The 26,886-nt window shown below is 38.0% G+C and overlaps 1 protein-coding gene across 4 annotated transcripts in view; it reads left to right on the top strand.

Moving 5' to 3' along the window:
• Window positions 1-3,436: 3,436 nt before the first annotated feature.
• Window positions 3,437-26,886, top strand: part of MARCHF6 (membrane associated ring-CH-type finger 6) — a 45,363-nt gene continuing 21,913 nt past the window's right edge. Inside the window, exons 1-11 of one of the 4 annotated variants that reach the window (XM_014872329.2) lie at window positions 3,437-3,514; window positions 8,179-8,275; window positions 9,093-9,166; window positions 15,613-15,756; window positions 17,142-17,214; window positions 18,834-19,002; window positions 20,362-20,554; window positions 20,851-20,912; window positions 22,846-22,878; window positions 23,821-23,872; window positions 26,538-26,596. In XM_014872329.2, coding sequence (XP_014727815.1) covers window positions 3,496-3,514; window positions 8,179-8,275; window positions 9,093-9,166; window positions 15,613-15,756; window positions 17,142-17,214; window positions 18,834-19,002; window positions 20,362-20,554; window positions 20,851-20,912; window positions 22,846-22,878; window positions 23,821-23,872; window positions 26,538-26,596 — 975 coding nt within the window. In that variant the 5' untranslated portion in view covers window positions 3,437-3,495. Of the gene's footprint in view, window positions 3,515-4,371; window positions 4,523-8,175; window positions 8,276-9,092; window positions 9,167-15,612; window positions 15,757-17,141; window positions 17,215-18,833; window positions 19,003-20,361; window positions 20,555-20,850; window positions 20,913-22,845; window positions 22,879-23,820; window positions 23,873-26,537; window positions 26,597-26,886 lie in introns of those variants that run through there. The other 3 variants (XM_014872328.2, XM_088171058.1, XM_088171053.1) reach the window with 3 other exon arrangements.

Raw genomic sequence — 26,886 nt, 5'->3', positions numbered from 1 at the left:
AACTTGCTGTTCATAACTAACTGAACCAGTTTTGCAGTGAGAGTCAGGTGAGTAGCTGAGGGAAAAAACTAGGACAGCACTGAAAAAAAACCCTGAAACAACTGGTAAAGAAAATAAATTAATTTTGAAATGTTCGTCTACAGAAAAACTGAAAAGCAGTAGCTTTTTCTATTTGGTTTTTTCAATGCTCTGAACTTTCAAAATAACTAAAAATGTAAGGGAATAATCTTATAAAGCCATTTTAAAATGTCAGGAAAGATGGAAACGTCATAGTACAAATGCTGGGTAGTTTTCATTTTTCAATTATTATTTTGTATTCTCTTAATAGAACTCTTGAAAAAAAATGCATTATCTAAGCATTTCAGTAATGTAAACCCAAAAAACCATGTCATGTAAAAACAAAACCATATTGAAAAGAACCTTGTATTTTTTTCTACTCTTTCTATCCACACTTATAAATATGCCTTTCCTTCTGCCATATCCTTCTGTCGTTTGGGGTTATATCTATTACTGTCTTTAGTTCACACCCTTACAATTACCATATTTCCTCCATTATCTAGATAATAACTTATATGGGACAGAGACTTTTTTTTTCAGCACATTTGTTCAGTGCCTGTTGGCAGTAATTCTTGACATTTTTGAGAGTCAAAAGCTAACAAAAACCTTCTAACATCCATCTTTACCAAAAATTAAAAACTGCTTAAGCCATGGGTATTTCTTAGGCAAAAAACCCACACAACATATTACTAAATAGACAGAGATTAATAACATAATCACCAAAAACACCAAGAAGGCTGAGAGATGCTTAATTTAATGTAACTTACAATAGCATACTATAGGTATTTTTTTTACTGTTTAAATTATAGTGATCTGCTCCCACTCACGTTTACTGGTAAGCTACTATATAGCCCATACTGAAACACTAGGTATGAACAAAATTTTGGGATAAATTCTCTCTAAATGCTGAGAAGACGGTACACATGTAATGCTTGTTGAGTAATTTAAATGGCTGAACAGATAGATAAAGACAGGAATGAAATTGTTCACTGGCAACATACAGCAACTCCTTTCTAAAGTTTTAATTGAATTTAAAGAAGCCTACCATGAGAGACTGAATTTGGAGAATTATATACATTAATCTTGCCATGGTCTTTGAATGTGAATTATAATTTAGAGACTTTTATTGACATTTAATTTACATTTATTACAGCAGAGTAACAATGCAGGAGGCAAATAACAGTTACATGTTTGGGATATAAAGAGTGGGAATTAGAAATACACTTGGAAATTGAAATTCTCCATTTCTTGGCTTTTTCTCCTGTTTTTTTCCATTGATTTTTCCTTGCTCTGACAAAATTAGTATTACAGCATTTCCCACATCCTCACTACTATGCTGGCAGATTTTTAATAGGCCAAGATAATTTGCTGACGCTGAGCAAAGTGGAGCTCAAAAATGAGCTTATTTTTTTAATACTTTTTTTTTTTTTTAAGTTAAAAGTGGGAATTTTTCCATCTTGCCTTTTGGAATGCAGGGACACAGAAGAGCTTGAGTATGGTAGTCTAGGCCAAGTGTATTTTATTGCAAGACTTTACTGTACTTATCCAGCTATTGGAGAGCCATATAAAGCCTTCGCTTTTGCCTTAATATTTTTGCTTGCACAGGCCAGTATCATACACTCCACCAGGTTAAAAAATATAATTTCGAAAGAACCAATGTGGTCACAGTTTAGGAAAATAGTTATAAATTGCAAATTGGGGATGTGCTGCCGCCTCTGGGCTCTAAATTCAGACTTAAACTACCAACCACTCTGCTGCTGACACGAAGCCAGAAGGCTGAATGCAAAGGATTTAATGACTGGCTGGACACAAAGGGTCAAGAGAGCCCAGGGTTGCTACGACTCATTGATTAACCAGAGGGGTTGAAACAGCTGCCACAATGGAACACTAAAACAACGCACGCATACATTTCATCAGGATGGAATTCCGCTTTACCCTGAATAAAATCAAATTGTTTTCTTCCTTGACAATATTCCTGCCAACTCAGCAGAGCCCGAGCAGCAGCTCTCAGTGCACGTGGCAGAGTACAAAGTTTTAATGCGCGCTGTCCCGGCTATGTAGGGCAGCAAGACATGGAAACATAAATGATTAAGCTAAGAGAGAATTTTGTGCTTTGCTGAGCGAAAAAAAAAAAGCTCAGTTAAAAAAAAAAATGTTGGAAAGCCTGAGCTCTGGAAGGCGCGGTGAGATTTGACGAACAGAGATTTGACGAGGTACCGGCTCGACACTGAGGAGGAGGACGGCTGTTTGCAGGGCTTACACATCCCTGATCCCTGGAACAATGACCCTCTCTAAATCTGGCCGAATTCACCTAGGAATGAGGCGTTTCTCTCCGGTTTGGAGTAGAACTTAGAACCGATTTTGGCGACATTTTGTCCGATTCCAGCGCTCCCCCAGGTGCGGCCGCTTCCCTCGGCACGGACCCGCCCGCCCGCTGCCCTTGCTCCGCCTCCGGCCCGAGCGGCGGGGCCGGGCCCTGGCAGAGCTGCGGGGCCAGTGCCCGGTGCTGAACTTGGGTCACAGCAACCCCAGGCTGGGGGAAGGGTGCCTGGAAAGCTGCCCCGCGGAAAAGGACATGGGGGTGTTGGAGTGCTGGTCAACAGCTGGCTGAACATGAGCCAACATGTGGCCAGGTGGCGAGGAAGGCCAATGGCATCCTGGCTTGGATCAGGAATGATGTGACCAGCAGGACCAGGGCAGGGATTGTCCCCCTGTACTCAGCATTGATAGGGCCACACCTCGAGGGCTGTGTCCAGCTCTGGGCCCCTCAGTTCAGGGAGGGCATTGATTGAGGTGCTGGAAAGTGTCCAGAGACAAACAGCGAAGCCGGTGAAGGGTCTGGAACACCAGTCCCCTGCGGAGGGGCTGAGCACTCGGGGTTGTCTCGCCTGGGGAAAAGGAGGCTCAGGGGGGACATTATCACTCGGTACAACCACCTGAAAGAAGGTTGTAGCCCGGTCGAGGTCAGAATCTTCTTCCTAGACAACTAATGATAGAAGAGAGGACATAGTCGCAAGATGCAGCAGTGAAGGTTCAGATTGGACATTCTGAGGAATTTCTTCACAGAAAGAGTGACTGGGCATTGAAATGGGCTGCCCAGGGAGGTGGTGGAGTCACCGTTCTCGGACGCATTTAAGGAAAAGTTGTATGTGGCACTTAGTGCCATGGTCTAGTTGACATGTTCGTTCATAGGTTGTAGCCGATGATCTCGGAGGTCTTTTCCAAGCCGGTTGACTTCGTGTTTCCATAGCTGAGCGGGCCCCCTGCGGGCCTCCCCGCCGGCGTGCCCGGCAGGCGGCGCTCGCGGCGGCCGGGCGGCGCTCCGTCCCCGCGCGGCGCTCTGTGGCCGAGGGCTCGGCCGCTCCGTCCGCTCGGCGCGCGGCCCCGCCCCCCGCGGTCACACCACCCGCCCGGCCGGCGCTGCGTCAGCCCGGCAAGATGGAGACCGCCGAGGAAGGTACCGCGCTCGCCCCGCGACCGCCGCTGCCGCCAGCCCGCGAGTGGGGGCTCTGCCGGGCAGCCTCGGAGGGTGGGGAGACGCGGGGGAGGAGGAGGCGGGTGTCACTGGGCCCGCTGGGCGGGCCGGGGGGCTGTGCACGCCCGGAGGGACTTCTCGTACCGGGGCTGCAGGTGCCCGGGCTCCGCGCCCCCCCCACCGTGCCGGGCCCGCCGTGCGGCGGGGGCCGGGCCGGGCCGGGCCGAGCCGAGGGGGTAGTGTGTGAGGCGGCGCGCGCGGGTGCCCCTTACATAACCATGGGGAACGGGGAGCGGGGGGGGAAAGGGAGGCGGTGCCGGCAGCGCTCGGAGCGGGGCTGGGATGGGCCGTACCGGGACACCTGGGCACTGCGGCCCGCCGGAACCTTGCGCTGGCCGCGGCTTCGCCTGGAGAAGAGAGAGCGCGGGGGCGAAACGAGACCCTGGGGCGGAAAGCCGCAAGCGGGGTGCGCACGCCGGGGCAGCGGGAGGGGCGGCGAGGAGGGCACTGCCCCCAGCTCCCTCCTGGCCGGCGGACCCTTTCGGACCCGGCCGGCCCTGCAGCCCAGGGCGTCTTAAATTTCCGCGTTTGGCTGAATAGTAATAGGTGCTCCTTTCGCAAAGCTGACTTTGTTATGTGCGCTGGGCAGCCTGTTTGAAAAATTGAAATATGCAGGAGCTGGCATGTTTCTCTGTCTCTTTTACAGCACAGTAATACATAGTCACTTCTCTTACTTAAAAAAAAAGAATTGTCAAAGATATCATTGTCACGGGGGGGGGGGTTGTATGGGTATTTGTAAAGATATTGCTTTATTTGAGATCAAACACGGATATGTTTTGTCAGCACTTTCGTTATGCTTAGATAATCACAAAAGCACAGAATTGTGAATGTTAGAAGGGACCTCTGGAGTTCATCTATTCCAACCCCCCTGTTGGAGTAGGCCCCTCAAGGCTGGGTCACCTAGAGCAGGTGACACAAGAATGTGTCCAGGTGGGTATTGAATGTCTCTGGAGAGGGACTAGGTAGTTCAAGCAGATACTGAAGAACTCTGATAGATCAGCACTTCATACTGTAGCAGAAACCAAACTAAATAAAGGATGTTTGTTGTGCTGTGTTTCTTGCAGTATTTGAGCTTTGTTTGTCATCTCAAACCATGAGTGCAAGTGCATATTGCAGTAGCAAGGCAGTTCCAAGGAAGGCATTTTGCATCTTGGCTTTTGTTACTTTGGCATCATTTTGAATGTAGCGTTTTATCAGGTGTCACTTGATTTTCCTGCTTGAGAGGATTAAAAAAAAAAAGCTGGAAAAACATGAGCCACAGGATGAAATAAGACAGCACCTTTGTAGTAGTGCCCTTTGGGTTGTGCTGTAGACATCTTTAATATCCATGATCACTGATGTTTCTGAAATATTAGTGTTTCTTAAATCTAAGATTTAAAATTGCTTGCTGTAGCTCTGTAGACAAGTCACACCGATGAAATCAACAACAAAGTGAAACTTTGATCGCTTGTCCTCTGGTTGCCCAGAAAAACTGGTTTTTTTGCAAGCTGTGAAGTAGATACTCAGAAATGACCTCCTGATTTTCCACTGCTCCAGTAGCTGTTAAATCCATCTCGGTGGATTTAATTCAAACAGCATAGTTGATAATTTGTTACAGGCTTTTACCAGTGGTAGACTTTGATCATACCTGACTTAAGTAGGTGAACAGAAAGACTAGCAAGACAAAGAAGAGGAGGTTTTTAGTTATATATTTAAGACATTGTCTTCTTTAACTAAACCTTTGTGTTAAATTCCACACTTGCAATTTCGACTTTCCTGGTTTTATATATAAGCACACACAAAGGCACATATGTATGCAGCCTTAGATATTATATGGTGGCCTTATCAATGTTGTCCTCAAAAGTTCTCAGTGGCAGCATGAAAGTAACCAGTCTATATACTCACTTTCCATAAATACCACTAGAATGTTACAACTTCTTCTACAGTTTCAAACCTCAGATCCTACTATTAGAACTTCTCGTTGCTTGCCAGAACGCTGAAAAGACTTCCCAAGGTTAGAAAGCTCTGAACAGCAGTAGCAGCGGCAGCAAAGACTGTGTTAGTACCTTCAGGAAGAGGAAATATGATATTGTGTGCTTGAGCTTCTGCTACAAAGTGTCAGATGGACTTTCTGAGCTGGTGATTGTCTGATAGCAGTATTATGGCCGTTGTGATTCTGATGGGCTTTGTGCTTGACAGAGCTGTATTGTGGAGCTAGAAAACTGAACTGCATGGTGAGAGCTTTAGATAAGAGAGGCAGTCTGGGGTCATGGTCAGACCTAAGTGGAAGCTGCTTCACCTGAGAACGAGTGTGAAAGTTGTTTCTCTGCAGCACCCGAAAGCACCAGCTACCGGGTTTTGCTGAAGAGAGGTAATTCTGGTTCTTTCTAGATAAATCAGTTTGTTGCTAAATAACGTAGTCTTCACTTTTTGATATTCCAGTGTTGAATTCAGTTGGAGAGATAATAGGCAGTGAATCATTCTCGGGGGGAACAGGAAAGAACTTAATATTCAAGGTCATTTTTTTTCCAAAACACGTGCATGAAGAACAGGATGCAAAGTGCGTGTGCACATAGTAAAATAGTGACTCTTGCACGGTGGAATTCTCTTGGACCATGGCTGTAGGTCATGAGGTGCATAGCTTAACACATTGACCCTCAGCAGAATTGAAGCTACCAGTTGCTTAACAGTTCAAACAATTAATTTCATAATGTGTTTATTTTGATTTATAGAACAAGCGGAAATATATAGAAATTATCATAGCTTTGAAAAAATAAAATTTAGGTTTATTTTAGTAAACTAACAGGCAGTCTTTTCTCAAGTAAAGAATTCTTTTGCTCACAGTAATGCAAGTTGCTTCTTCCCAAAAATTTTGAAATAAGTGAACAGTTTGCAGTGAGAGTCAGCAGGCCATTAAATGAGCAGATTCAGAGAGCAGTGGACATCTTTTGGGGTGCTTTTAGCTTGCTTTCATTGGGCCAGAGTGTTCTTAAAGCAGTGGTTTCATGTGCTGTCTCGTGCTTGTGTGACCCCTTATGAGGCTGATCCAGCCTACAAAGTTGTCAACTTGCTGTAGTGAAACAGCTCTGTTGGAAAGAATGCGGGAGGAGGTGGGCGTGCCACAGTGAGTGGGTAGGGCCTGCCTGTCGTTTGGAGAGACCTGTCCTGTGCAGCCATCTGGAAGTGCTCTCTGGGATGAAAGAATTGTTTGTTAAGTGAAGTAGCAGTTCTGGTCAGCAGAGGAACCAGGGACTTCTGATGTTTGCAGCAATACTGCAAATCATTGCTGCTCAGCATGGCAGTGATGGAAATGCTCTTTATGTCTGTAACACTTTTCATAGATAGAAAATTGCTTGAATTAAATAATCTGAATTCTTACACTTTGTGTAGGAACTGTCCTAATACTCCATAAACTATCGATATGGTCATAATGTGACTTCTTTATAGATAAAAAAATCAGTCTTTGGTTCCTTTTGGAAGTTTTTGTAGGAAAGCATTAACTTTTGAAGATTTTGGCAAAGAGCAAAGATAGGTAATTCAGACTTGAAATTGCGTATTTGCAGTATTCTCACATCAGCTGGTGTTTTTCTGACAGAGGTCTCTGATGTGCATGTGTTCCACTCTGGCATGTTTTCTGGACAGTAGTTGATAGAGAAATAACTAACAAAACATAAAATCTCAAACTCACATATTCTGTAAAATTGGGCATTTTATGTTCACTTCCTTAATAGAAGTGAAAGGAGGAGTCAAGGGAAGATATCATGCATCTGTCAATAAACAGATAAAACTTGGTTTTTATTTCTATTTAATTGTGTGTTTAGAGCTCTGGCTAACTGAATGGTACTTAAAATAGACATCTGTTCTTTAGAGGGAAAGGTTTATGCTCACTTCTTTATTCACAAAACCTCTTGCAAACTTTAGTTGTAAGAAAATGTCAAAAATAAGGAATAAAGAAGGTACAGGACTTATGGAAATATTACTGTATTACTGAAGTTATGAAATAAGAAATAGAAAGTGTCTTTTCCTACTGGGCAGTAGGCTATGTCCCAGCTGGGTAGCAAATTGCAAAATACCTATGTCTGTTTGTTATTTTGGATTTTTTCCCTTTCATCAAAAGCACCAAGGAAACATCTGGGTTAGGTTCAAGAGCAGCAAATTATTTAAGTCATTGTTGGACATTATTCAAGCTCTTCTGTTCAGCCTCTGTTTAACTTTTTCCAAACTCGGATGGCATTTTTCTATTTCGAAATATCCACTTTCAAGAAAATTATCCTTAGAAGTTTGTATGTTGTTTTAGTGATAACTGTTTAGGTAGAAAACACACCCTCCTGCAGTTTTACTGTATCTATTTCCTAGAAATCCTAAAATTTTATAGGACATGTTTTGAGTTTATGTAACATGATCAGGCAGATAATGTTCTTGTTGCTCTTTCTGGTGATCTTCCAGTCTCTATCTTCCATCAGATGAAATCTGTCTTTCATCCTCTTTCAATTTATTCTGGCTTCATTTTGCTACATGGTAAAATTTCTAGAAAGTAATTGTGTCATTTGTCTTAAACTCGAGTTCTTTAAGCAGTAGTGTAATAAGCTTTTTGTCCTTGTCAGCAGATATATGCAGAGTGTGTCGGTCGGAAGGAACTCCTGAGAAACCCCTCTATCATCCATGTGTGTGTACTGGCAGTATTAAATTTATTCATCAGGAATGGTGAGTTCTGTGTCTGTGTTTCGTAATTTTTTTCTCTTAATGAAAACATACTAACGTCTTTCTAAAAAGACTCCAGGTCTTCAGGTTAACTGATGAAAAAAATATCCAATTTTCAGATTAGACAGTGGAAATGTGTTTAGGGTTTTGATGTTTTTTACATGATGATTCATTACAATTCAGGAAAAATTTAGTAATTATACATGGGAAGAAAGCACTGATAATTATTTGTGTTTGGGACTGCAGTTCTGATTGTATGTCAGCTTTATGAAAACAGAGTAGAATAATCAGTTTGTTGTGGCTTTTTTTTTGCCCACTTAGAGTTGTGAATAGATGGAACATCAAACCTCACAGAAAAATTAAAAAACCCTAGTGCTTTCTAATGGGTTTGATCAGGAAGTGCTAAAGTAAAAACTATAGTTCTAGTATGGTCATTTCTGATGGTATTTTAATAGTCCTTCTTTCACAAATACAGCAGTTCTAAGTCTTAGCTGTGTGTACCTATATGTCATATTTTGAAGTATTTATAAGAACTGGTGTCACTGGTGGTGGCCATGCAGGATACCTGCTTTGATCAATAACGTACTCAAAAGAATGTGCTTTATCAATACTGTGACGTATGTCAGTTTACCTTTCTCTACTGTTTGAAACTTACTTGATGGCCTAAATGGACTTAATAAACATGCTAATTTTAAGTCCTGCTTGATGGTACAGACATCCTGATTTAAGTGTGAAAGCAGAGAATTGATGTGTTTCCTTAGTGGAGGGATAGGGCTGAGAGATGTATAGCTTGTGTTAATATGATCACTTTTTATTGCAGCTTAGTTCAGTGGCTTAAACACAGCAGAAAAGAATACTGTGAATTATGTAAGCACAGATTTGCTTTCACACCAAGTAAGTATGTTTTACTTGCTCCTATTTTTTTCAGAATTTTTCTCACGTAGTATCTATGAAGTCATTACTTTTTCATTCAGCGTGGTAGATCCAAACTTTTGGTATAACTTCTGTATTCTTGTTTTAATTGCAATTTTTGTGCATGTTATTGCAGACTGTGAATCGCTTAAATACTGGCTAATTTGGTTCTTTCATAATCTTAAGTGAGACATAAAAGAATTATTATTCTGTACCTTTTCTGTCAGCCTCAGTCCCATTCTTTTGTTGCCAGCATTACAGCGTGTGGCATGTTTTCAGCTTCATTGATAAATCTGAGACTTTGGAAGTCTGAATGGTAAAGTGAAACCATGGCAAAATTTGAGTTTGAAAGGCAGTTTTCAGTTAGCTTTAAAGAATCTACCTGCAACACTAACACTTGGCTTCTGTGAGTTTCAGCTCAAGTGTTCTTGAGAGATAATAGAAATTATGATTATTCCGCTTAGCATATCTTGACTGAAATGTAACTACCCAGTATTAAATTGCCTTTTATGTTAAATGCAACTAAATAAGGTAGGCAACTTATGATGAAGAATCTTCCCAGAGGATTCTTAATTGCATTCTAACTGATTGTAGTAGGAATAGGTGAGGTGGCAGGCCAGTACTTAGTGTTGTCAGTTTATTGCCTGTTGAGCAGGTAAAGTGGGTATTATGCTACATTTTTCTCTTTAAATTTACTGATTTATTCCTGCTCCCCTCTCACCTTTTTTTGTGTGTTGAGGTTTTTTTTCTCCTAGTTTTGTACTTTGGTAGAGAAAACTGAGGCTAAAGTGGTTTAGTTAATGTATTTTCTGTTCCAAAAATCCCTTAATCCACCTTCCTTCTTTATGTTGAACCTTGATATGATGTATTGCTGCCAACAATTAATTAAACGCATTAGACCAGCAGTGAAATGTGTCATACTAATGCTGTCTTGGGAGGGTAATAACATATTTTATGTTGAACGCAGCAGTGCTTTCTGGTTATTATTCTTAAATATTACAGTGACCTGTATGAGGAATGTTAGAGATCATCTGCTTGCAGGTTTTATTTGTTAAACACTTTTATAAAAGCATTATATTGCTTCAATAAGGAGTTTTTATAAACTTAGATTGATACCCAGTTCTGAATCTCCCTGCAAGCTGATTTAGCCACTTTGAAAATTGCATACTGCGACTAGGTCCTCTACAGAATGTAGTGTGGAAGCTTAGTTACTGCCCTTATCAACAGAGGTGTTCCTGCAGAAGTTAATTCTTTACTGATGCTTGTTGTTGCCAACACAGCTTGTAATCTACTCGCAGGTTATGGACAGGGAAGAAAACTTACTTGAGGTAATGTGGCTCAAAAAGTTACCATTTTTCATAGGAGCTTTGAAATTGGTAATAAGGAACCACTTTCGTCCTCATGCGGTAGAGTGTATCCTCCGCATTTAGCCTGTAGTAAAGGTCTGTTTATCCTCGGCCACACACTTGTCGCTCCCCTTACTGAGCAGGCTTAGCTAATGAGGTTTTCTTCTCGGCTTTCTGCCTTGCAGTGCGCTTTTTCCTACCAGGCCTCACACAGCAGTAGCACGTCAGGTACTCTGTACAGATTCCTCCTGCCCTCCCTGCCCTTGTCTTGTTTCATTGTTTCCCTCACACCCAATACTCATGCAGTTATAGGTTTCCTTAATTTCTCTTATCCCTCTTTCTTTGGAAGATAATGTGACTGTCCAATGTGGAAACTGGATTTGCTTGTGGGAGCAGGGAAGGAGTCATGAGTGCTGGAGAGAGAATGATAAGGCAGAAAAAAAAGGCACTTATGTATATGCCAGTGATCTCAAGCAAAGTTGGATCTGGCCTGTAACCATGCCAAGTGTAACACACCTTCAGATAAGTTGATTCACCATAGGAAGTGGTCAAATAAACACATGCATGTAGTATCTGTGGTCCAGCAGACAAGCACTAATAGTGTAATAGAGTATTAGTGCAGTAATACCAGCAGCTCCTCTCTTGTTTAACTTGGTTTGCTTGCTAAGGCTATTGCTGTCATTCTGTCAAAAATGCTTCCTTACTATTGTAACTTCTTGTGTATGGAGTATTCATAAACTATTTCTAGTGCATTTATTCTCTAAGTTCTGTAACGTTTTGGGATTTTTTTAACACTCAAATTGCTTGTTTAGTTATTACTGGAGAGGAAGGAAAAAGGAGAAGATTCAACTTGTATTTTGGCAGGAGTACAAAGGAACAAATTTTTCTTTTGAATAATAGCATCATTCTGTAAATGTGTTTAGTCATGTAGGTAAATTACTTGATTTCAAATGCATTCTTTAAAGCTAAATTTTTTATGTTTTAAAGTTAATTCCTTTTCTGCGGGTTCTTCAAGTTAAGAATTAATAAAACTATTAAATAAAAGTAGCTTTTGACAGTTTTTGATTGTCAAGCTACTTTTTCATCCTTAACTTGCAAGTTTTCTTCCTGAGTTTTTAAAGAGTAACTACTCTGTATTCTTTCCCTCCCACACTCGCTTTCTTTTGTCATGTGCAAGGATGTGCTTCTGTTAATGCTAAACATTCATAAGCGCTCATACATGAAAGAAAGCAAGGCTATATTTCCCAAGAATATACAGTTGTCAAAACTTCTCCATTCTGTAGGAGGTAACATTAACATAAATACTGTCAAAAACACAAATATGGAAGCAGACTAGGCTGGTCTTTGTCTGAGAATTGGGATGGGTTCATTTCTGTGCTTCCTGTGCGGCTTCATTGCTGGTATGTGGTCCATAAAATGCCACAAGCTTAGTTAAAACCAAGACTGTAAAACTAAAGGAAGCCGTATGAGTAGGGTGTTCCTTATCATGTAGTTTGGATATTGCATTATTGAAGGATATATTAAACTGATTTCTTTGCCTGTTTGTTTTGATCAACTTTTAGCACAGTAGTCCATACCTTCAGCATTTCTAGCAAGTCTGATTTGAAAAAATAAACTTCTATAACAAAATACTATATGCTGGCACAGAATTCAATGTGTCTTCTGCCAGCTCCAGTGTGCAGCATATACACACAGCTTTATGATTTATGTGAATGTTATTCCATATATTTGTTAAAGCTGTGCTTGCCTGAGAAGGAGTGGAGTTTTTCTCCTTTTACCTTAGTGGTCTGAAGCAAAGGCCACATGTGTTTGAAGGGTGTTAAACACAGAAACATGGAATGGTTTAGGTTGGAAGGATCTTTTGAAGATCATCTAGTCCAACCTAAAGAATAACTCTCAAGCCCTGTTTTACCAAACCAGTGCTTTCACCCAGGAGCTATCAAATATGTGGTTTTTACTTATGAGTTAGTCTTATTTCATGCTCACTGCATGAGGATGACTGAGGTGGCATATAAGTGGCTTGCAAATGTTGTAGTAAATAAAAAAATCTATGGGTAAGAGGGTTGCAAGTGTGATGATTCTGTGAAGTAGGTTAAATGGCAGCTTCTAAAGGTAGCCTTGTGTTTTTCCTGTCTTGTGTCAGTGTAAGAGCAGATTTCTGTCATACTCTCTGTTTTGGAGAAGTAAAATTAGTAATTGTGTTCCTGGAAAAGTTAAGTTTACAGGAGGGGAGGGTAGAACAAAACCCCACCTCCTGAAAACAACCGACCAAACTAAACAAACCCCACCCAAATTTAAGATTCACAACTAAATTACCAGTTACACTGCATAGGTGTGACCTAAGTGTCCAAAAAGCTTTCTGGTAGTTTTTCCATAACCTGAACAGCTCAAAGAAGTTGAGCTAAACCTGTGAAAAACTCGCCCAAAGTGTGTTTGAATTTCATGCTGTAATAGAAAAAAAAAGACAAGCTATTGTTTCAATTGGTCTCTAGTAAAAAGACTTTTATTTGGAAGAACTGTGGTAAATAATGCAGAATTTTTTTTCTCAAACTGAGTTAAGAAAGATTACGGGGATGGAAGGTAAGGGATGGAGATGTGGTGAGGAGAATGCATGTGCATAAGCAAATTAGGAGGATGGATGCTGTGGTGGCAGGGGTCCAGGTCTCAGGCCTCAAAGTGATAGTGGGAAGTGGAATAAAGGGAGGTGCAGTGTGGGCAGAAGATGGCACTGGATGACAGACACAGGTGGGGAGATAAACTATGCAAATCACTGGCAGCAAGCTTCAGTGGTGCAGGGTGCTTGCACACCAGGGCTTCCTGTCATGCTAGGAATTCCTGCATTTCAGGCACCTGAACGTTGCAGGACATAGAAAGATTTTACCTTATCATCATGGTGTAAAGCTTCTAGTGGAAAAAGCTGTAAATATTTTGAGGTGTGCACAGGACTGTGCACAGGAAAAACAGCTTTCTTCCCACCCTCATCTTCTGAAATCATCAAAAATCACCAAAGTGTTAAAATTTGGGCGATATAGCTTGTCTTCTCTGAGTAGTAGCTATATTGTGCTTTTATTTGAAAAAGGGCTGTTATAACCTTAAAGCCTTTAGAAAAGCGAGCATGCAAAAATGCTAACTTTTATAAGCGCTTTGTGCTTTGAGTTAGGATGGACATTGTTTCATGCACTTCCTTGTGTGTGTTCAGTAATTCCTGGAAGACTTTTTTTTTAATTTCAAATCTTTCCAACTTAATGACTTATCCCTAACAAATAAATCATTAATACAAAGTTAATGTTTTCTTTGTAGTTCTTGTTGCAAAGTGTTGATCAAAATATATTTTTTGAAAACAAGAAACTTCTCAAAGTATCTGCTGCATTGTCTGAGTGGTACTATAAAGGTTTAACAGGTATACTCTAAATAAATATTCTTTTGCACCCTTGACAAAGGTTTTTTTGTCTCTTGTGGCAGAAATTTTCCAGAATGTTTGTTCAGTGTGAGCTGAGATCATTAGTTTGTCATTTTCTATGGTTCCAAATTGTGTATTAAATCTGTTTCTGTAACAAGAAAATTGTAAGACGATGTCAAAATATGTTTGTGCCCTGCTTTCAATTTGCTGCTCTATATTCTCACAGCTACAGTTCCCTGGTGTTATACTTTTAGTCCATCCTTTCATGAATTCCAGTTCCTTGCCAGATACCTGGTGAATAACAAGCTTTGAAATTTCAAACCAGTTACTACTTGTCTCAGGGGTACTCTTGTGTTGTTGCTTTGTGTCAGTTATAATCCACATACTGCTGAAATGCACCAGTCTCTCCCCATTCTTGGACTGCTTCTGAATGTTGATACTGCTTGTCTGTGTTCCTGAGTTCTCTTTACGATACAGAAACTGAGGGAAATAGTCCTGGAGAGAAAATAATTTCTTTCTCCTGTAGAGGCTTCTTCTCTGAGACTAGTGAAAAGATGATTGGGAATATAGGTGAAGGGGTTGCAGGTAGGTAGCATGAAGCAGTATTTGTTAAGACTCTTAAAGGATTGCTCATGAGAGAAAATGAAAACTTCTGTTTGTTCTTATAAAAGTTGAGTTTCTTTATGTAGTTAGATGTGAAGTTTTAAATATTAGTCCATAATGTTAAAGCACGTTTCCAACATAAACAACCAGGCAGCAATGTCTTTGTGCAACTCCCAAATATAGTTTATCTTCTTTATTCAAATCTGTTAAGGATACTGTACATTACCACTTCTTAGTATCCATGTAAGTGTGTAGAAACTAAGTACATGTAATGAAGTTGTTAGATGCTTTCTAATTGTTTGCAAAAGAAGATCGCACCACTGTTTTTCTTGGCTTTTGAGTAGGTATGGGCCTATGCAACATGTAGGTGTTGAATTTAAAAAGTCAAGAAAATTTAGTATTATAAGAATCTGTGCAGGATGAGAGATTTGCATTGTGCTCTTTAATAGGAACATCTTTAGAAGAAATTCTGCATGATATGAAATATATCTTTTGAAAGTCAGTCATTGTGTGTAAATGTCAATGTCTGTCACATACTTTATCAGTTCTCTTCAGTTTTCCTCCCTGTGTGCTGCTTTTATTCTGCTGGGGTTTTTTTTTTGGTCTGTGCTGTTGGATGGCAAGTAGAATCTAAATTACCTAGCACAAACAAATAGACATTGAGCAAAACTGATGATTGCTCTTGTTCCTTGTGCCCTTTCCGTGAACTAGGCTTATAAATAACAGAGGAATCTTAGAGGTAGTGTTGAGTGAGAGTGATACTGATTTTAGAATCTGCTTTTTCTTGAGCTCATTTCTAGGTAATTGGGGTTTACAGTTAACAAATAAAGCTATTAAACTTCTCTTAGGCCAAAGACTGGCATGGAGCCTATTAATTTTCCCATTCCTCTCAGTACACAGTAAAACAAATGTGTTACATGATTTTTTTTGTTGTTGTTTGTTTGGAGCCATCTCTTGAGAACATAAAATGTGCTTATTCTTCTAGTAAGCTTTTGTGAGATACAGTTTGTAGTTGGCAGGACTTTTACATAAATGCTTCTCTAAGGATAAACTGTTTCATAAGTGCCTTTTCTACACAGTTTATTCCCCAGATATGCCTTCACGGCTTCCAATCCAAGACATCTTTGCTGGACTGGTTACGAGTATTGGCACAGCAATACGATACTGGTTTCATTATACACTTGTGGCCTTTGCATGGTTGGGAGTAGTACCTCTTACTGCATGTAAGTATTCATTTTCTGTACATAATACTCTTATACACAGGGAAATGTGGCGCTTCCTGTAACAAAATTTTATGAGACCATTATTGTTTATTAAAAAAAAATTCAAAGACACTATTTCATTTCTTTTCACTTAGAAATTCTACCTGTTTGACTCTTAAGCCAGTAGTGCAATGCAGAAAGGTGTAAGACATAGGAGAGAATGCATGAAAGAGCTTTTAAATATCTTACTCCAATAAAATGCCTCTTCTCAAATTATCTTCTTTAAAATCTACATGGCAGGTTTTAATTTATGTCATTTATTAATAGTAGGATAGAAGAGTTGTCCTATTTTTATTAACCATCTATAAATGAAAGTGCGGCGGTTTCTTTATATAAAAAGTAAAACAATCATGCACAAATTGATTTGTAAAACTCTTAAATCTCAGTCATGTAAGTAGTAAAGGAATTCAGTAGAAAAGAGAGTACACATTTCAATTACTCTAGTGTCCAGTTTAAAATTTACTTTCCAAATAGAGATGGAAAAAGAACTATGACTGTTTCAACAATCTGCGAGTACACAGAAAATGGAGAAACACAGAAGCGTTACAGTGTTCAGTCAAGGGAATAATTGGAAGTGCATCTTTACAAACTGTAACATGTCCCTTGAACAAAAGAGCAAGGGAGTAAATGCAGAAGGAAATGAGACAGTTTCTCAGTATGGTCTATGTTTTTATTTGTAGCTGGCACAGGCTTAGTTTGAGAATAGCGCAATATTGGCATTACCTAATTTTCTGAAGTAGGCCGTATACACTGATGGCCTACTTTTTAAATGAAATCATGGTAGAAAGCTAACATTTACTAGCATTAGCTATTAATCCATAAAACAGTTACTTAAAACAGATGATGAAATGGTGATGATCCTTACAACATGATATCATAATACTAGAAGTTTATATGCATTCAAAATACGATTGAACAAATAAAAGTGGGAGAAATTCTATCAAGGATTAATTAGCTGTGAGATATTTTGGTATAGGAAGTGAAACATACGAGAATATACTGAAGAAGTATCACTGCAAGTATCTTTAACCTGCTTCCATATTCTTCCTTAGGCATCCATTAGTGTGACCAGTGCTGGACACAGGTCTAGATGAATCTTGGGTCTAACCTAGCATGGCAGTTCTTACACTTAGAATGTGTACTCTTAAAGCTATGCAGCTAAAATGTAACTTTATTCCACGTGTTTGTATATGGTCTTGAGTTCTGTTTATGCACTGAAAGTTGAGATTTTCTTCCATGTCATAAATTTAGTTGAACACCAGGTGAAAAGAGGGAACTTGTTGTCCTTTCCAAGTGAAGCTATAGCCAAAATCGAATTTATATCAAGCTTCTGTTTGTTCACACAGGTCGTATCTACAAGTGCTTGTTTACTGGCTCTGTGAGCTCACTACTGACACTGCCATTAGATATTCTGTCCACGTAAGTACTTTAGCAGTTTGGTACAAAAACCTGGTTTAGTCAGATTACCCTGAAAGCAGTAACTTTAGAATTTTTTAGTGTCCCTTTCATCCAGTTATACTTGTTATCTTCCATCATCTTAATAAGCAACTGCCCACTGACCTTTGCACAACCAGATGTATGGACAACACCATTGCAATAGAAATAATTTCATTTTGGAGTTGCATTATTCAGGGCCTTTGGAGCTGGAAAACCAACTTGACAAAGCAGGCCCTGGTTAAGGAAAATTTGTATTTGATGTCAATAAAACTTATACTGCAAAATTACATTTAATAATTTAAAAAAATTAATTTCCCGTGGTTTAAATCGGATACATAGCAGAATATTAACAAATGTGTCACTAATGATGTCGCTTTCTGTTTTCTTTATTGCGTATTTATATTTTGAATTTAATTTTATCCATTCTGAGTCTCTTATGTGAGAGGGATTATTTTTTTATCAGATTTCCTTCTAGCTGGTACTTGGATTTTTAATGCTTCAATCACCATCTGCTATTGCACATTTTCTTTCTTTATCCTTTTAAAATCAATTTTGCCTGAAGAATCAATAAATACCAAACAACAGAATTTCAAGCTGCCTCTTGCTTTCTCATTATCTCGAACATGAGGAACTAAAACTGAGTTTAAGTAGAATCAGCTGCACATCAAGCAAATTTGGAATGAATGTTCTCTGTGTTTCAGCTAAGTCATCTCAATTGGGCTATTTGATTTGAGAAATCAGGTGAAGTTGCATTTAACTAATTTTCATTATTGGAGAGAGATACTTGTTTCAGTCTAGTAACATGTATTCCCTGTTATCTCTGTAGTGTAGATTCTGTTTTTATTGGGAGAAGAATCTGAAACAACTGAACCTAGAGCACCTCATGTCTATTACAGTCTAGGGAGAAAATAAGGAACTTGAGTATTTGTCAGATTTTAATGGTGTGTGAATCCGTGCTTTGACATTTATTTCTTTGGCAGAGTCAAGTACAGTAGCCTCTTGTATCATCTTTTCATTTTGGACTTCATGTCCCCATGATATTCACTGTGCTGTGCAGGCACAAGTTTGCAGCTTCAAGGGGGACCAGACTGATGCTTCTTTGGAGATGGTAGAGTACCGTGGGACCACGTTTCTTGCCTATTTTTAAGAACATGTTATAGTTTTCCAAGAAGATACCTGAAATTAAGAATGAGAATTGCTTAAGATGGTTTAAGTACCTCTTGCATTGCATGAAACCTGAGATTTGGTTGGCTGGCTGAACTTTGCTTTGCTGCTGCTATACAGTTATGTATGACCTGATTGATTAAGATTTTTTAGGTATAGAGATAATATCTGAGGTAAAATGGTACCTGGAATGTAGAGCAGTTGAAGGAAAACCTTAGAGTTCCATTCTTCTGGTTCAGGTAGCTCAGCAGGTAAAATGCTCAGGTGGACTGGATATTGTGCATTTAGCCATTTAAGTAAACCTTTTACTGTATCAGAGCATTAACTTAGTGACTACTGTGTTTCCTTTGCTGTTCTGAAGATTGGGTTTTTTTAACTACTCTGTAGTCTTACGTGCAAAATACTCTTTTCATTAATACTTTTTTTTTTTTAAACAGGGAGAATTTGCTGGCTGACTGTTTGCAGGGCTGTTTTGTGGTGACATGCACTCTGTGTGCATTTATCAGCCTTGTATGGTTACGTGAACAGATCGTCCATGGAGGAGCACCACAGTGGTTGGAACAAAATCAACAACAGCCACTCAATGGTGTTGGTCAACAAAATGAGGTAAAACTTATTGCTCATTAGTTCACAATTAATTTAGAAAATGTGGTTCTGGGAGTAAATACTTTATCAAAACACAACAGTAATGTTACTTTACTTCAAGGTGTCTTTATTTGTTAGCAGAAGTTCAACACTTGTTCCTATATAAACTCAGTGACTTTTATTGTATAGCATTGCATAGATTCTTGTCTCTGTATCTTTACCATTTTTAATATAATTTTATGCACGTAAAGCTGAATTCTCAGGCATAATCAATGAAGATGCAGCTTGCTTTTATTCTCTCTTTTTCATAAGTATACTGGTAGTTCATGAGGTAACGATTCACTGTTCCCAAAGCAATAAGTTTTGCTGACACCACTGAAGTTGGAACATCTCTACCCTCCTCCCACTCCCAGCACACTTCAATGTGCACTCCTTCAATGCTTTCAGGATCCTCTTGGGTGGGAGAAGTGATATTATAAGCAATCCATGCATAGGGAAGAAATAATTCAAAATGTTGTTTTCTATTTAGTAAATGTCAGTTTTTAAGACAGATTCTCATACTGGTGACTGACTCGAGTTGGTCTTGAATTATCATCTTTCTCATGGAAACTATCATTATATTAAAGAGTTCCCCTCTATTAAGCACTAGTGAGACCACATCTGGAGTGCTGTATCCAGTTTTAGGGTCCCCCCATACAAAAGAGGCATGGACAGACTAGAGTGAGTGCAGTGAAGAGTAAACAGAAATTACTAAAGGACTGGAACATCTGACATGATGAGAGGCTGAGAACTGGCATTGTTTAGTTGGAAAATGAGAATGCTCAGGGTGGACCTTATCAGTCTGTATAAATGCCTGATGGAAGGGTGTAAAAAGAAGACAGAGCCAGAGCTGTTTTCCTGGTATTGACCAGATCCATAAGCAGTAGGCTTAAATTAAAAGTGCGGGAAATTCCATTTAGATTTTTTTTTTAAAAAAAAGGTTCTGTTTGTGTTGGGTTTTGGCTTTTTTTTTTATATACTACTGCTGTGATCACCTACTGGAACAGGTTGCTCAGAGAGGTTGTAAAGTTTCCACCTTGGGAAAGGGTGGCTCAAAAGCCGAGTGGAAACAGCACTGATCCTGCCGTAGCTGACCTTGCTTTCAGTAGTTGGGTTGGCTAGATGATCTCTAGAGGCTCCTTCCTACCTCAGCTACTCTTTAAAGTTATCTGAATGTTTCTTTTCCTGTTTTTAAAGGTTTTGTGGTCCCAAGTGTAATTCTTATCTAGAAAATATATTATTGACTTCTTTTAATACTGTTTGTTTTTATATATATATACAGGATAAAAGCATGAAAAGAGCTTGGTCAATGTAACCAAGTACTAAATCCTGTTTCTGCAGGCTCAGGCTGCTGTAAATGGAGGTGTTGAAAATGCTGTGCTTGATCAACCTGCTAACCCAGCTGCTGAGAACGTAGTTGTTGGTGAGAACCCTGAAATTCAAGAGGAGCAAGTAGATGAAGAAGAGGAAGATAACGAAGATGAAGAGGATGCTGTAGTAGAAGATGCAGCAGATGCAAACAATGGAGCACAAGGTAACAGGTGACTCAAAGCATTAATGTTCTAGTTCTTATTAACTATAAATTAATTGAATATAGAACTGCCATAATTGAAGGAAGCCATGTAAATTCCCACTTCAGCTTATTTATCTTGGCTTTACAAATTTCATGCTTTTTGAGCACTGAAGAATCTGCTTGCTGAAAAGCTGTCGGCAGTTACAAGATGAATATTATACACTCAAGTCTTTTTGTTCATTTAGAACATAGCATGGAGTGGTTACATCTTGTTTTGAGTGATCTAACAGCTGTAAAAATGGCCATTGTCTCCTCAGATGACATGAACTGGAATGCTTTGGAATGGGATCGAGCAGCAGAAGAGCTTACTTGGGAGCGAGTGAGTAAGAATCATTTTCTTGAATATAATAATCCAGGCTCTTACTTGAAATTATTTGTAGTATTGCTGTGTTCAAATACATTTCGGATCACTCTTGTAAGGGCCTTTAGTGACCTAGAAAAACTGTTACATTATAAGCAAAGTGTTATTATGTTACTTACTTAGCCATCAAAGAAAGCATTTCTTTGATTTTAAGTATAGTAGCAGCTTATAAATATAAAGTACAGTAGCAGCTTAAAACATGTTTTAATAGTCTTTTCTGAAGTCTTCCACTTAGTGAGGTGTAGAACTGGCTTGCAGCTTGCTTTGAGGACGCTGGGCCAGATTACGAGTGCACAGATGTTGCATTAGATGTAGTTTAATGCTTAATTTTTGTATTCGTGAAAGCTTTAGACTAAAAAGAGAAATGAAACCTTAGGATTCTTTGCAAAAAGCAAATGTGTTTCTCTAAACATGATGAACATTTTAATGTAACATGGTTTCTGTATTGTTTATGGATCACAAATTCCATAACTAGAGCATGACATGCATGTACACTGTAATCATGGAGTAGTGTAGAGACTGGAGAATTAGGTTTTTGTAGCTGGTCTGGAAGTAGCCAACATCTGAGTTCAAAGCTCACCACAGGCAGCAAAATCTGTCTGAAGGTAGATACAGCAGCTTCATGTGATTTACCAGCATCATTCCTAGGATATGGTATAGTTGTTACCTCGATTACAGGGTAGCAGAGATACAGTTTTCATCTTGAGTGGCACATCTTGATATTTGTTTTGTATCTACTGAAAGCTTCTTAGTGTTATTTTGAAAGATATTTCATGAAAAAGGGCATACTTAAATTCAGGTTCCTGAACCATTCTGTTGTTTATTTCAGGATGAAAGAGTTGTATTTCTGAACCCAATTTATTTGCTAGAAAGTGCTGATATTTTGTTGCCTCTCCCTGAATATAGAAGTCAATTTCAGCATACTCTCATAACCACTTCCAGTGTTATGTGCTGACATAGGCAATAGATAGGTAGTTGACATTTAGTATCAAAATTGGAATAGGTTCTTCTATTATGTCATCCTGTAAAAATACCATACAAGTTTTCTGAATTTTCAAACATTTTTGCATCTTGGTTTGATTTGTAAAATAAGTGCAACTCTTATATCTTGGAACCTAGTGCAAAGTCCTCCTACAAAAGAGCCTTGAACATGGAACTTTACAGCAGTAATTGTGCAGTAGGAGTGTCTGGATTGAAATAGTAAGATACACTCAAAGTGGGAGGAAAGGAGTTTGTTTTGTTTTTTTTCAATAGATGCTTTATTTTTGACTGCTCTGTGGATGCTTCCCATAACAGCTATGCTGAGTGATGAAGAATTTTTCCCATCTTCCCTAGCTGTAAAACAATTCTGTTCAAAAGTCAATAACATACGGTGTAGCAAATTATCCTGTTAGTAGTTGCTTTTGTACATCGAAGGTAAAATACTAACTTTTCTCAGTGCAGCATAAACTGATATTTTGCAAGTAGGATGAAACAAAAATTTGCTCTTGTATTTAAATACTGAGTTGATTAAACATCTACTTAAATAGCCATTCAATCGCTACAGTATTTTGCAAATACAAAATCTTTGTCAGAATCTTTAAAGTCATGGAGAGAAACAGCTTGAAATGTGTATATAACAGCTTCTATGCGTGTTTGGTTCAATGAATATAGATACATGTGTATTCAGATATTCCGCATGTATATCACTGTCTTTGAACACCTGAGTTTACGGTGTTGAATGAGAACTTAATTCTTACACATAAAGAGAGAAACTTATGTCCTGGTACTGTTGGTTGAGCTATTAAAAACTCTTGACTGCATTTGACAATAAAGGTCAATGTGCAAGAGGCTTATTTTAGATTCAGGTTAGTTTTTCTGATAAGTAAAAATAACTTTCTTATCTTCACAGATGCTTGGACTTGATGGATCTCTAGTTTTCTTAGTAAGTGCAATCCTGTTCTCAAGAATTTCTACAGACGGATTTTTTTTAATGCCTGTACTTTTTTATATACATAATTGTATTTGAAGTCCTTATTTTCATATCTTATATGTATTTGTTTAAAGAGAGTTTCATATGATGTCATGTTCAAGCAAACTGGATTTTTTTAGGAGTTTCACAGATTAGTGGTGTGTGTGAATGGCATAAAAGTGGAATTTCTTAAAAGACGTAGATAACTTTGGATCACTTACTCCACTGTAAATAAAAAACTAGACCTTTTAAAAAGTGCACACTGAAAATACAAATCTGTTCTAACCTTATGTTTTGATCTTTGTTATAATTACAGTTCTCATTCAGATATATTTTTGCCATAATTCCACATCTAGTGTAAGCTAGATTTTAAAATCTAAGATCTTCAGTTGACTTTATTTGGTTTTTTAATTTTTCAAAATACTCTTAGAATCATTAAGTTTGAAAAAGACCTCCAAGATCATCAATATCTCATTTAAATATGATGTCTTAGGTGTACAATTATGTTCTTAGTCATTTACCTTAAATACTAATATCAAAATAAGTAAAAATCCAGTATACTTGTGGCTGAGGTCACTTTTTAGCTAAAAGTAATACTAAAAGATAGAGATGTGCTGTCATTTCTAGAGTAAGAGCTGTCAGTTTTGTTAACGCATTTGTTGTGGCAAAGACCAATTGTTAAAATTTCAGATGAACATTTTCTCATTTATTAAAAAAATATCCAGACACATTCCATGTAATTGTTTTTAAATGTGGAACTATTTGTATTGGTTTTAAAATAAAAGCTCCTGGCTCTCACATGAGATGTGTGAGTTCTGGTGATAATAGACTGTTGAAATAAGAAGTTGAGATACAAAAGTCAAGTCACTTATTTAAAAGTAATCTTCCTTCCCCTTTTTCCCATACTCCTTACAGGAACATGTCTTTTGGGTTGTGTCTTTAAATACGCTCTTCATACTTGTCTTTGGTAAGTAATGTTTGTTTTTAGGTTTTAAAATGATGCCTTTTTGTGAATTGATAGTACAGGTCTGTTTTAAGACTGTTCTAGAAAAGTGAAGATGTGACATCTAAGAATAGAACCAAAAATGAACTGGCAATGTGAATAACAAATATGTATTGTTTTCTAGTTGTGTCATTTTAATTTCTTTAAGTGAATAGATTTAAAATGGGAAACCTAGCAGAACCTTAACAATGTCAACCATAGCACAGAAAATATTTATTTTTAATATTTTTAAATTAAAGGAGCAATCTCATGGAATTTAAATGGAAATGCAGTACTTTGAGGAATGGCTAAGATTTTTTTTTTTCCTTATAGTTTTTACTAGATACTTATTTAAATTTTTCCATTAAGAATCCATTCTTGGAGCTCAGACTGGAAGGGTTGTGTGCAAGAATGTAGCATTTTAGTGACAAGATATTATACACTTCAAGAGACACCAGACAAAACTACCACAAAATTTCATTTGTTCTGAATGATCAGTTTAGAAAAGAATTTGTGTTGCTGTGGTGTTTTTTCAGTGGTTTTTCTTGGCAGAAGGATTTGAGGTTGAAAAACTGAAGTTGTACTATAGATAAGTTTTTACAGACAAAATAAAGCTCACAACACTGAACCAGTGATTAAAGCATCTAGATACTGAAACAGAACAGCAAATCAAAAGAAAATAAACGTAAATACATTGTATGTTTAATTTACAAGAAACTGTGACTGTTCTAAAATAAGAGTTGGAAAGTACTTGAACTGTTTCTTTCTGATAATTTACTCCATTTTAATTTGTAGTTATCAGAAGTTAATTGGGGTTTTTTAGCTGTTATAATTTTTTATTTTGCTTTTTTATTAAGTAGATAATAACCATGAAATTTCTAAACTATAGATTAAAATTCAATAACAAGTAAGTAATAAGAATAATTAATGAGGTTGTCATATAGGAACATTTTCAGTAGCTACTTTGCCAGATGAGAAACTCACAAATACACAAGAGAATTACTTTCCTAAGCAAGCAGGAGGTCTGGGAATTTAATATGTACTTCTCAACCCTATTTTTAGTTTCTTTCCCATTAAGTAATACTGTTTAATTTACAACTGCTAAATCTCTAGTAATTTGTAATTATAGTACTTGTGAGTTCAGATGTCACAGGAGGTACTTTATAAAAGATAAAATATAAGGAAAGCATTTGTAACCTTAATTAGTAGTCCAGAAATTCTCCTCAGACAAATTAATTCATTTTAACTTAATTAATATTTTCTATAGCTCATTGTATTACTCACAAGGGAGTTTGTACTCCTTTGTGCTTATTTTTTAAGGAATCTATTAGAAAATCTCTTTTAAATAAAGTTATTTAGAAAACAGGAAAAACCGTGCACTATATTCTCATAAAATGTCAGAAATAATACTAAATAAACTAATAACTTTTAAGTTATTAGTCTGATATCCGTAGGAGTTGTGAGTGTGGGTTTTTTCAGCTCACTTTTCTTTCTCTTGTTCTTACTGGGCAGGGAGAGTTCAATACCTCCCTTTATCTTTTACATGTTTGTTCTTCCCAGTAACTGCTGACTTTCCTGTAAGAGACATAAATTAAAACTTTTCTTATCATTGATTAGGGCAATGGGAGTCCTTCTAAATCTTTTCCTGTAGTTTTTTTGTTGGTTTGTTTGTTTGCTTCTGAAGTTGGGATTTTTTTATGTGTTGGTCATACAGAAATGAGGAGAGAGAAAATCGTCACCCTTTTTGTTTGAGGGAATGTTTAGTCTGTACTAGTTCCCAGAGTGGGCTACCATGATGCCAATTGATGACAATATAGTTGAAAATTTCTGCAGCCTCTTCACTTTATACTGATGCCCTCCACTCCTGTAAAAAATTGTTGTTGAATTCTGTAGTCCTTCATAACTTGGTTAGAAGACAGCAGAGTGAGATAAAATAACTAAAAAAACTTGATTTTCTAGCAAATATGCAGGTTTCTAAAAATGGGGAAGTGCTGTGTTTTCTGAATCGATTTCCCCGGAAACCTCAGAATTGTCAGGAGTGAGTTCTTAGGAATGATGAACAGCCTTCCGTACGTTAATTTGAAGTAAAAGACTTTTTCAGTTGCTTCTCATCCCTTCACTGGGTGTCATCTTTCTCCCCTCCTTCTCCCTTTGCAAATTTCTGCAGGACTTGCATTTGTCTCAATATTTTAAGTATTCTTTAGAATTAAAGCACTAGAAACGGAAGCCTTGTTAAAGCAAATCCCATCTCACCAGGCTGTGAAATAGCTACTGAAGTCTTTTAGTGCATGGGAAAAAATGAATGTACAGCACAGGTTCCTACAGCAGTCTTAGACAGATACCAGCCTAGTACATAACACTGAGAAATTGAATTAATTTACATACTGCAAGATGAAGTAAGAAGGAAAATACATCCTCTTATTCTGTGTAGTTTTAATCCTTAAGTGCAAATTCTTATCTGATTTTCAGTGTTAGTAAAATTACAGAAATCTAACACTTGCAAATATTTGCACATAAATTAATTTTTGTACTCTTTTCATAAAATTTATGAGAAGTAGAATAATACCATGTTACAGTATTCATCCTGCAAATAAGGTTCCATTTAGCAGTTTTCATGGCCTTTTTTCTCCTTTCTGCTTACATTATACAGCATTTTGTCCATACCACATTGGTCATTTCTCCATTGTTGGCCTGGGCTTTGAGGAATATGTGAGTATTGTTTTATAATTTCAAAATGAAAAAAGAAACTACCACTGTTTATTCAATCACAATATTTTTGTAGCATCTTTCCTCTTCTGTTTGTGGTTGCCAAGGTAATTTGGAGTATGTCTTCTTACTAGTCCTTCAACCTTTTTGAATCTGATTAAAAATGTTGTCCCACTCTTTTCCACTTCCTCCATTATTTACATCTCAAGTGAGGTTTCTTACTGTTTGTAAAAACTGTGTGTGTCTTCAGAGTTTTTTTAACAGCCTCTTGTTCCTTGGGTACATTTTTAAGT

This window comes from Sturnus vulgaris, chromosome 1, assembly GCF_052056855.1.
Source record: "Sturnus vulgaris isolate bStuVul1 chromosome 1, bStuVul1.hap1, whole genome shotgun sequence".
Taxonomy (NCBI): Eukaryota; Metazoa; Chordata; class Aves; order Passeriformes; family Sturnidae; genus Sturnus; species Sturnus vulgaris.
This window is presented reverse-complemented; position numbering and strand designations above follow the sequence as displayed.